The 11169-nt window shown below is 34.3% G+C and overlaps 1 protein-coding gene and 2 long non-coding RNA genes across 3 annotated transcripts in view; 2 read left to right on the top strand and 1 right to left on the bottom strand.

Annotated features, from left to right (window-relative positions):
* Window positions 1–1073: 1073 nt before the first annotated feature.
* Window positions 1074–6946, bottom strand: LOC120470663 (uncharacterized). Its single transcript, XR_005620578.2, has 3 exons — window positions 6610–6946; window positions 5518–5582; window positions 1074–2733 (listed from the first exon to the last, which is right to left on the bottom strand). It is a non-coding gene; the product is annotated as an uncharacterized LOC120470663 (long non-coding RNA).
* Window positions 6947–7175: 229 nt separating this feature from the next.
* On the top strand, window positions 7176–8868 carry LOC148969437 (uncharacterized). Its single transcript, XR_016149460.1, has 3 exons — window positions 7176–7977; window positions 8439–8498; window positions 8809–8868. It is a non-coding gene; the product is annotated as an uncharacterized LOC148969437 (long non-coding RNA).
* Window positions 8869–10604: 1736 nt separating this feature from the next.
* Window positions 10605–11169, top strand: part of LOC148969436 (uncharacterized) — a 2293-nt gene continuing 1728 nt past the window's right edge. The window contains exon 1 of the mRNA XM_089126380.1: window positions 10605–11169. This exon is cut by the window's right edge and continues 1728 nt beyond it. Within this exon, the coding sequence (XP_088982506.1) occupies window positions 10766–11169 (404 nt within the window). The 5' untranslated portion in view covers window positions 10605–10765.

The raw sequence follows: 11169 nt of genomic DNA, 5'->3' as shown, positions 1-11169 counted from the left end.
CTGCAGAGCGGGTAAGAGAGGTGGTGGCTTAGCTGCTCTTTTTAAAGATGTTTATGAATGTAAGCAAATATCATTTGGGAATTACCCCTCTTTCGAATATCTGGGTATTGTGTTAAAAGGTGCTCCACGTATTTTACTTATCATAGTTTACAGGCCTCCAAAATACTCTCCAGCCTTTGCTGAGGATTTTACTGAATTGCTATCAACAATTGCCTCTGAGTTTGACTGTTTTGCCATTGCTGGAGATTTTAACATTCACATAGATAACGCAGAAAACAATATGGCAAAAGAAACCAAAACTGTTTTAAAAACTTTTGATCTGACACAGCATGTACCCAGCAAACACAGAACGTTCCCCTAACGTTCCCGTATGGTTCCCATTTGGTTATTTTTTGGGGAACCAAACAAGAACGTTCTAGGAACGTTCCCTGTATGTAATTTTTAGGTTCTATTTTTATAACCTAAACGGAACGTTCCCAGAACGTTCCCTGTAGGTTATTTTTAGGTGTAATTTTATAACCTATGGAGAACGTTCTGGGAATGTTCCCTGTGGGTTATTTTTAGGTTCTATTTTTATAACCTAAACTGAACGTTCCCAGAACGTTCCCTGTAGGTTATTTTTAGGTGTAATTTTATAACCTATGGAGAACGTTCTGGGAATGTTCCCTGTAGGTTATTTTTAGGTTCTATTTTTATAACCTAAACGGAACGTTCCCAGAATGTTCCCTGTAGGTTATTTTTAGGTTTAATTTTATAACCTAAGGAGAACATTCCCAGAAAGTTCCCTGTAGGTTATTTTTAGGTTCTATTTTTATAACCTAAACGGAACGTTCTGGGAATGTTCCCTGTAGGTTATTTTTAGGTTTAATTTTATAACCTAAGGAGAACGTTCTGGGAATGTTCCCTGTAGGGTTTTTTTTTTAGGTTCTATTCAGCAGTGATCAAATGCTTAATTACATGTCCATTATCAGTGCTCATTGATTGGCAGTCTTTTTTATTAAATTAAATATTTGTGCAGCCTGTTTTGTTTTGAAAACAAGAACTATAATTAAGTAAACAGATTATTGCAAAGATCGCTTTCAAAACCTTTTTTTATTTAGCAGATTTCAAAAGTTATTACATTTGACATTGACAAAAATGTAGTGTTTACTGGTTTTTTTTTTTTTTTTTTAAATAGTGTAAGACATAAAGGATGGTAATGCACAATGTTTTAATGTTGCCTGAACATTTTCCTTGGAGTTCCCCAACATTGTGATCAGTTTTTAGCAAATTGCCAGTTATTTAAATCAGGAGTTGAATCAGGGGGTCTATACCATGAAGCCGGTTTAGCTGGCTAGCCAGGTAAGTTTAAGTTTAGTTTGCACCAATCCTGGACCATTAAAGTGGCTTGGTTAGCTGGGTTCATTGCCATGCCTGCTCCAGGGCAGGTTATGTTCTGAGTTAGAGATTGCAAACTGAAATTGGACCAATCAGATGCGAGCAGATGAAAGAAGTGACATGTCTGACAAAAAAGTCACTTTGTTCATCTGTCATCATGGTACAGACCAAGTGCTCCTTTACCACTTTTATTTTCAAACAGAATTTACAAGTATATGTTAAAAACATATCACCTTCAGAAAGGTTTATCCTCATGCACAGAATCACAATGTGCTTAATCACTATTTATTTACTTGATCATTTTACAGTGTTGAATCCATCACCTGATAACTGTAACACAAGTGGAACCAATTGTAAGACACATAAAACAATATTATATAAATGTCCTTCTAGAATAAAATTACATGGGATGCCTTTTTTTTCAGAAAGTGCCCACAAGCCTGCTATGCTCGAAACTTACAGTTGAAGGAAGTTATAAAGAGTGTTTTTTACATTGGAATACTTGATCACTGGCCGGATCTGCCCTTATGTTGTTGAAGTTTGGTTTTTTAATAAATTCATAATGAATATTAATAAAGAAAGGCTACACTGTTTAAATATCTGAGATGTGTGGTTTATATAAACTTCAAAGGTAAATTATAAATTAAAATGATTGTGATCGATGTGAAGGGGAGGAGAATTGACACGAGCGTCACGTTTAGTCAATAAAACAGCTCCGCATAGGATACACCTGTGTATCCTCACTCATGCCTCCTCTGGAAGTCTCCTCACTCCTCGATCCTCGACTCCTCACGGTGGAATTAGAGAATTGAGATGTCCTTAAAGATGGCTGAGCTCGATCGGTTTACGGGTCATAGGAGGGAGGAGCGAGGAGACGAGGAGGGATATTGAGAAGCGTCCATGGAGTTTTACTTTTAAAATACAAAAAAATTAAATAAATAAAAAAGTCAGCACTTTACTGTTAGACAGAGAAGCAATACACAAAAATGATGCTGTACAATTAATGAAAATAATACAGTTATAATATGGGGTACTTAAATTCCATTCAACTTCTGTTCTTGTTATGAAACACAATTCACTTCAGTTCAGGAAGATGTTGAAGAAAAAAAGATTTCCAATTCTTTCCAGTCCATCGAAAAATGGACGAAATCGATGCCTTGTTCAGTTAAAAAAACAGACCCAGATACTGTGTAACAGGTCGCCTTTGCAGGAACAGTTGAAACAAAGATGACGTCACAGTCAGAATTGGCCTGCCATCATTACTTGCAGATCCTCTCCTCGCGCACCACAGAAGAGTTACTGTATAAATTTTGTGGAGCCATTGAAGAGAATGATGGTTTCCTAATGGACATCTCACTAGAAAAGAAGATGGAAAAACAGGTATGATGTTTACAGACTTATACATTAAAATGATAAACCATTTTTTTCATGAACTAATCTTCAGGTAAAATTAAGGCAAGCTACTTTACACAACAGGGCAAACATGAGTTTTTGGGTGCTTTTAAACTACTAAATTCTTGATTTTATTATTGTTATTGATGACTTAAAAGTGACAATTCACAAAATGTCAAAAATAACTTTGTTTGATCTTATGGATTATTTCAAGCATGTAGTAAAATTGAACTAAGTTAATCTTAAACTACTCATATGATTGTTCACATTTTGTAAATAATGAATTGTTTCTTAATACTCTGTTTACTTTCATCCTATATCAGAGAACGGATCAATATTTAGGTAGTGTTGAAATATAAGTACAATAAAAAGCATATTTCTCAGAATTTCTCCAAGATTACTTGAGCCCCTTTCACACAGAGATTCCGGAAAATACACTGATAATGTGACCCGGTATTTGTCCCGGGATAGTTTGATTTCAGTTCATTCACACTGCCAGTGATTTGCCGGGATCTGTGAGTGCGTTCACACACAACCCGTAAAGATCCCGGAAAGACACATGACATCAGGATGAGACGAGTAACTTATGCGTCGAAAACATTTACACGCGCATACTGTTCCACAAAGTTCCGCATGCACACTAGATTACAGGATATTTTAACTAATTTGCGGTAAAACTAGTCGATCACGAGTGGCTCAACAGGTAGATCTATAGATAAACTCATCTTTCAGGTATTCAACCGACCAGGTTGACCCATCAACATGAGAAATCGGGGGTGTGGCGTGAGAGAGTGAGAATTGGGTCAATAGGGGTTATGCACAATATTGTTCAAGGTTGTAAAAAACAGGTATAACTACTTCCGGCCATCAGCTGCTGATGTACAGTGTAATTGTGTTGGGCGATATGCTCCATTTTCATATCATCCTATCATCAGCCTGTGAGGTGGGGCTTACTTTTTTGATTATTAACTTTCTTTTTTATTACTTTATCTTATTTATGATATTCTTTTTCTATTTTGCTTGCAAAGGTGGAGTGTTTATTAATAGGCTAAATCAGGTTATTTACCTGTATAATGAGGTAAAAAAGATCTTCCTAATTGTTTTTGTATCCGACTCTGTATTTCAATATGTCAGCGGGAAATTTACTGACACACATTATCCTCTCATGCCGTTACAGATGCAGCTTTTGACTGTACTTCTGCACTAGATAAATGAGAATACGTTTTAATAATTTAGCGGGTCAAGAAAGAGTCGGAGTTTGTGATATATGTCCTTCTACCGATCGCATCAAAGCACGGAGACAGCGCTCATAAAGATAATAAACGATATTCGCTTAAATACTGATACAGGCAAATTATCCGTGTTGGTACTACTCGACCTCAGTGCTGCATTTGACACTGTCGATCATGACATACTTCTTGACAGGCTGGAAAACTGGGTGGGGCTTTCTGGAATAGTCCTAAAATGGTTCATGTCATACTTAGAAGGGAGAGGTTATTTTGTGAGTATAGGAGAACATAAGTCTGAGTGGACATCCATGAACTGCGGAGTCCCTCAGGGCTCGATTCTTGCGCCACTCCTATTCAACCTGTATATGCTCCCAATGAGCAAAATAATGAGAAAGAACCAAATCGCTTACCATAGCTATGCAGACGACACACAGTAGCCTATATAAGTAGCCTATAATTGAAATTTACATTTATTTGTATAAATCGTACATATTGTTTCAAAGCAGCTTTACAGAAAGTGCATGTTTCTAAATTACAATTTAGTGTGATCTGTTATCAGAGGTGACAATGCAATGCATTTCAATTAATTTTCATTCAGTTTCATTGTTAAACAATGCATTAAATAAGGCAGAAACAATGAGCTCATTGAAGTAAAGAATACATGTTGTTAAATGATTAGGATACATACATACTGTAGAAAACTTTAGCATTGGTGCTTTTTTACATACTCAAAATATGAGTGTGAAAGTCAACAAACTGGAAAAAAAAAAATGTAGGTAATATTATATTGTTAAAACTAATTACATAAAATTGGTATCGAAAAAACTATCATTCAGGAACCGGTATCGAAGTTAAGGTATCGGTATTGAACATTTTGTTACGATACCCAGGCCTATTATTATTATTATTAAATATACGTTCTTTGAAACAGCAACATATATGTATGGAAGTGAAAAACCGGAAATGCTTAGACCCGTTTTCCGGTTCGAACGCTGGATGCGTGAGAATTGGCAGCCCTGCAACAATATTTGTACGACATTTATACGCCAAGTTCGTTTGTAATAAAAAAAAGTGTGTGCGTTTGTGTGCCTGTAATATTGAGAGAGGAAAAACTCAACTGCAAATCTAAAATCCAATCACTGTGTGCACCAGTGGAGCTTTGCTGGTAACCAATAGGGAAAGCCTGTTACTGCGCCCAAACAAAATCTTACTGAAAGACGGTATTTTTTGAGATATCAACCTCACATTTGGAACACAACTTATATTTACGGCTTTCTTAGATTATCTAGCCATTTTAGAGTTATACTTGTTTTATGAAATATATATTTTATATAAAATAATGTTCATAAATAAATGTTCATTAACTTTATAACTTTTTTAAATGAGGCACAAGGGTTAAATAAATAATTAACAAATATATTTTTGTGTTTTTATTCTGTCTCTCAATGTTGTTGGTCTAAATACAGCCTCAAGAAGCTAGCTCAAGAAGACCACACAAGAACTTGAAATCAACGCTTACCTCTCAACCATCGCTCACGTGCACCTGGTTGCTAAATTATATTTAACAAAGTGGGACTCTCAAACCTAAAGGAAAAAGAAGAAAAGAAAACAACTTATATTTTGGTGACACCATTGCTTTGAATAAAGTATAGTAAAACAAAAATACTGCAGTATTTAACAAATCCCATTTTTTTAGACGTTTAATGCCAAGGTAACGCGGCCTGTCATTATAAAAGTACATACATTTTTTAAAAAATAAAGAAAAAAAAAATAATAATAAATTATTAATCTCGTGCTAAGCCCGCGAAACCGGGCAGCGCTGGTCTATAAGCTAGTGTCTGTGCCCACCGCGCGCACAACCTGTCTACCCTTTGAGTGACATCCCAGCAGTGCGTTTTCCTGAGGTAAAGTACTTTTTAGTTAACCAATTTAGTTATATTACTTCTTTAAAGTATGGTCTGACAACAAAAGTAAATGACATTTAAAACTATGAAGAAAGAAAGTAAAGACATTTAATTATAATAACGTTAATTATAATAGCAAACGGTCTGAGGGAAGAGTTCGTTTTTCTCCACAAAAATAACAGCAGTTTTCTCTCATGAAACTCATTAAATTATTATAAAATTTTGACTTTTACAGTAAATGTACCACATCTCACACAAACAACGTTTCTTCGCGAAAAGAACCAACAAAAGTCGCACACAACAAAGTTCAAATTCTGACAGCAATCACGTCCTCGGGCTCCCTTCGCTCAAAATCAGTGTCTCTCTATCCTTGAATGTAGTTTCCCTGTCAATTAATATGCGGTATCTCCATACGCCTATCACTAAAAAAACAAACAGGTGTTTGTAATTAACACTTGACCCACTTACGCTAACGTTAACTTACACCTGTCTCCCGATCATCTCTCCCGTCAGACTTGCTAGATCACGCCCACCGAAAGGTAACGTTAAGTGTTCTTTTAAACCAACTTTTAAACAGCAGCTAGCCTAACAACTCAATGCTATCTCAAGGCAAGGTCAACAAGGTGTAGCTAAACCATCTCTTCGCGACAGCGAGCAAGTTAGCGTTAGCTCGTTTACAATATTAGGCTATATTTGCATCCACTCACCATAGACGAGTGTTTGCAGTTGGTGTCCAGTCTGCCCTCTTGATGGCTGCAAGCCACTGATGGCACCTTTTTTCGTCCTGAGGTAGCCTGTAAAAGGATATTTTCGGGTCTCTTTTGTTGTTGCACCCCACCACACAGCATTTTGTAGGCATAACGTTAACTAGCTTGTTCCTTTGCGACTGACGTGAATCAGGTAACGGTTCTAACTCTTCTTTGTATTTTTTTAATGGCTCTTAGCAAACAACTTTTAATGCGCATTACCGCCACCTTCTGAAATGGAGTGTGGATCAAAATAGCCTACTTTACTTACCACTAATTAACTAAATAAATGCATAAAATCTAATAAAATTATTAATATTGATACATTATCATTCACACCATTAGCAATACAATTTTAATAACAAAATAAACTTTTATCCTTCTAATTATCCCTTTTTTTAAATAAATATTTTTTAATTAAAAATCATTAATATAATTTCCTTCATTTCAACTCGATTTTTGTCTTTACTTAGCCTAACTTTCAGAATCATTCTTTCCTGCTTATACCTACAAAAATGAATAATTAGGCCTACATGTTCAAATGTTTAATTTCTGTTACATCGCTCACACAACCCAGTTTCATGTTTTCCTATTATTTTAAGTTTAATTTATTTTTTTAATTCATTTAATCCAGTATGCCTAAATATCATTCTCGAAATAATGTCCTCTTCCTTTTTATCTATTTTATTTTGTCTCATTCCTCCTACCTTCTACTGGACATTGTAGAACATTCTCGCCTTTGTTTCCATATACCACTCCTCCTTCTTTTTCATTTCTGCTTTTATTATGCCTTCAACTTACTATAATTTACTGCAATATCCAAATCAGGTACTCAAGATGGCGGCAGACAAGTTTTAGAAGTGAGTGACGTCAGTGAGGAGACGTTGGTGACATCATCTGATATTCATTGATATAAAGTCCGCTCATCTGTGCCGATCAACACCGTTAAATGTCGTTACATCGGTGTGACGTCATTGCTTATGGAGCCAATGCGCTCTGTTTGAGAGACACTCTTTCGTTTAAGACTAAGTTATCTGTCATGATAACATTCCTTAAAAAGAGATAAATTCTACGCTTCATAAATTAATAAGATATGATAAGATAAAATTATGCTTCATAATATCTTTAATTTGTATGGAATTATTGTGTTGTCACTGATTTAAATGCGAGCGCGTGAGCTCCCTCTCACACTCACACTCTATTATTCTCAAGAATGAAAATGCATTATCTATTCATCAGAGCCTTTATAAACTTTGAAAATGTATACCATGAAAATAATTATTCTCTTCTCTCTCTTTTTTTCTCAGTGTTGATTGCCATCTTATTGTTGTAAGTATTAGAAGTCAACCTACATCTCTGATTTGCCAGATTCATCATAACATGCTAATTGATTAATAGATCAATTAAAGCAACTTAATGTGGCAAGTTATAAACTTAATGAAGACATTAAAAGGATAATTCTTTACAGATAAATAAATAGAATGGAATTGGCTTTATGCACAGCTGCATACTTCCTGAACTTCAGCCAGCTCCTTTGTTTCCTGTCTGCCATTATTGTACAGACACACCTGGATTAATCAGTTTGTTCAATAATGGCAGACAGGAAACAAAAGAGCTGACTGAAGTTCAGGAAGTGCAGCTGTGCATAAAGCCAATTCTACATATCTGATTTGCCAGTTTGATCATAACATGTTAATTAATCAATAATCACTGATGAGTTAAACACATTTGAATTTATACAGACATATTTTATTCATATTTGGTCTTTTTTCTCATTTGCTTGTCAACAGCATCTACATACACCCCAAAGGCTCTTTTAAGAGCCACATCCCGAGAGCGTCTTTGGCTTTGTGAGTATATATTTTGACTGACTATCAGAATTTGGGTTTAGATCAATCAGAAGCAAAATCATGCAGCATGTTAGTAATGTCTTAATAAAGACATTAAAGGGGCAATTCTTAAAAAAAAAAAAGCAACAAAAAAAAAAAGAATAAATGATTAAATAAATAACAAATATACTGGAATTCTACATATCTGATTTGCCAGTTTGATCATAACATGTTAATTAATCAATAATCACTGACGGAGTTAAACACATTTGAATTTGTACAGACATATTTTACTCATATTTGGTCTTTTCTCTCATTTGCTTGTCAACAGCATCTACATACACCCCAAAGGCTCTTTTAAGAGCCACATCCCGAGAGCGTCTTTGGCTTTGTGAGTATATATTTTGACTGACTATCAGAATTTGGGTTTAGATCAATCAGAAGCAAAATAATGCAGCATGTTAGTAATGTCTTAATAAAGACATTAAAGGGGCAATTCTTTAAAAAAAAGCAAAAAAAAAAAAAAAGAATAAATGATTAAATAAATAACAAATATACTGGAATTCTACATATCTGATTTGCCAGTTTGATCATTACATGTTAATTAATCAATAATCACTGACGGAGCTGAACTCATTTGAATTTGTACAGACATATTTTATTCATATTTGGTCTTTTCTCTCATTTGCTTGTCAACAGCATCTACATACACCCCAAAGGCTCTTTTAAGAGCCACATCCCGAGAGCGTCTTTGGCTTTGTGAGTATATATTTTGACTGACTATCAGAATTTGGGTTTAGATCAATCCGAAGCAAAATAATGCAGCATGTTAGTAATGTCTTAATAAAGACATTAAAGGGGCAATTCTTTAAAAAAAAGCAAAAAAAAAAAAAAGAATAAATGATTAAATAAATAACAAATATACTGGAATTCTACATATCTGATTTGCCAGTTTGATCATTACATGTTAATTAATCAATAATCACTGACGGAGCTGAACTCATTTGAATTTGTACAGACATATTTTATTCATATTTGGTCTTTTCTCTCATTTGCTTGTCAACAGCATCTACATACACCCCAAAGGCTCTTTTAAGAGCCACATCCCGAGAGCGTCTTTGGCTTTGTGAGTATATATTTTGACTGACTATCAGAATTTGGGTTTAGATCAATCAGAAGCAAAATCATGCAGCATGTTAGTAATGTCTTAATGAAGAAATTAAAGGGACAATTTAAAAAAAAATACAAATAATAAAAAAAAAATCTCTGATTTGCCAGTTTCATCATAACATGTTTAATCCATAATCACTGCTGAACACTTTTGAATTTGTACAGACATTTTACTCATATTTGGTCTTTCTGAATAACTGCGCATTCTCATAATTTTAGTTTAGATGTAGCTTTGATATTCATGATAGCATAATTTGCAGCATGCATACAACATTTGTAATGTTAAGTACTTTAATGTTTATGAGTACTATATCTTTTTTTATGTAATAGTTTTTGCATCATCTTCCACTGTCTCCACACCTCCTTCACATTTTTTGTCTTGCCACAATTAGGGTAAGTAATATTCTTTATTTCTTTATCTTCATGTTAAGGTGCTCTCCGTAATGTTTGTTTAAATAAACATGCATTGATATATTTAAGAAAACTTTTTTATTTTTTGTTAATATAATTAAAATTCATATAAATTTATACATGTGTGTGTATGTGTGTGTGTGTATATATATATATATATATATATATATATATATATATTTATATATAATAAACATCGTACTACACACACACACACAAGATTCTTGAGGCAATCATCACCAGTATAAAAAAAGATAAATTTGCAATTTGCTGTTTTGCCATTGTTCTTTTCATCTCAGTAAATGAATGGTCGAGGAAACGCCCTTGATATCTCCACCAGATTATCTGTTATACAATGTCTGACCAGCATAACCGTACCACAGACAGTAAAATTTACTTTACTTTTCACTACAAAAATGGCTTTCATAATAGTAACAATCAGATTCATGATATTTTTGATATTATTATTATTATTTTTGATATCAGAAATTAACATTTCAGTAGCATTTGAATTCTTCATATCAAGTATAAACATTTGCACTAGTAACCACATGATTACTGATACCAAAAATAAAGTTTTAGAATAAACTTAATAAAGAACTGTATTTCTGATCTGGGAAATTGAAATTTCAACTATTAAGAAATCAATTTTGGATTTAAATAACGGAAGACTTTTTGCTATTAGATGTGGTAAAATATTGCAAAATATGCCAGTACCACATTTTCAACAAGTCCAATATTTTGGATTTAGAATGGATTCAAAAACCAAGAGGCAACGCTATACAAGGCAGTGGAAATATGCACGGAGATCACTGCATGAAAGGTCTATTGGAGAGGAGTCATCACTTCATCCAGTAACACTTCAAGAAAGAATTAATGAAGAACATTATACTGATGAAGAAAATAATACTGATGAAGACAGCTTCTCAAGTGTAGAAATTGGGGTCAGTGGGGAGGACTGCAGTTCAGGACCTCACAGTGTGGCCGATGGGTCCAGTGACGAAAACAGCAATTCAGAATCTGAGTATGATAACAAAGTGGCCCTAACTTCATTCTCAACATTTTTACAAGAATGGGCAACAAAACACCTCATTAAGCATAATGCTCTAGA

This window comes from Pimephales promelas, chromosome 23 (assembly GCF_988280905.1).
Source record: "Pimephales promelas chromosome 23, fPimPro1.hap1.1, whole genome shotgun sequence".
NCBI classification, from domain to species: Eukaryota; Metazoa; Chordata; class Actinopteri; order Cypriniformes; family Leuciscidae; genus Pimephales; species Pimephales promelas.
The sequence above is the reverse complement of the archived record's forward strand: the minus strand, read 5'-3'. Positions and strand labels throughout refer to the sequence as shown.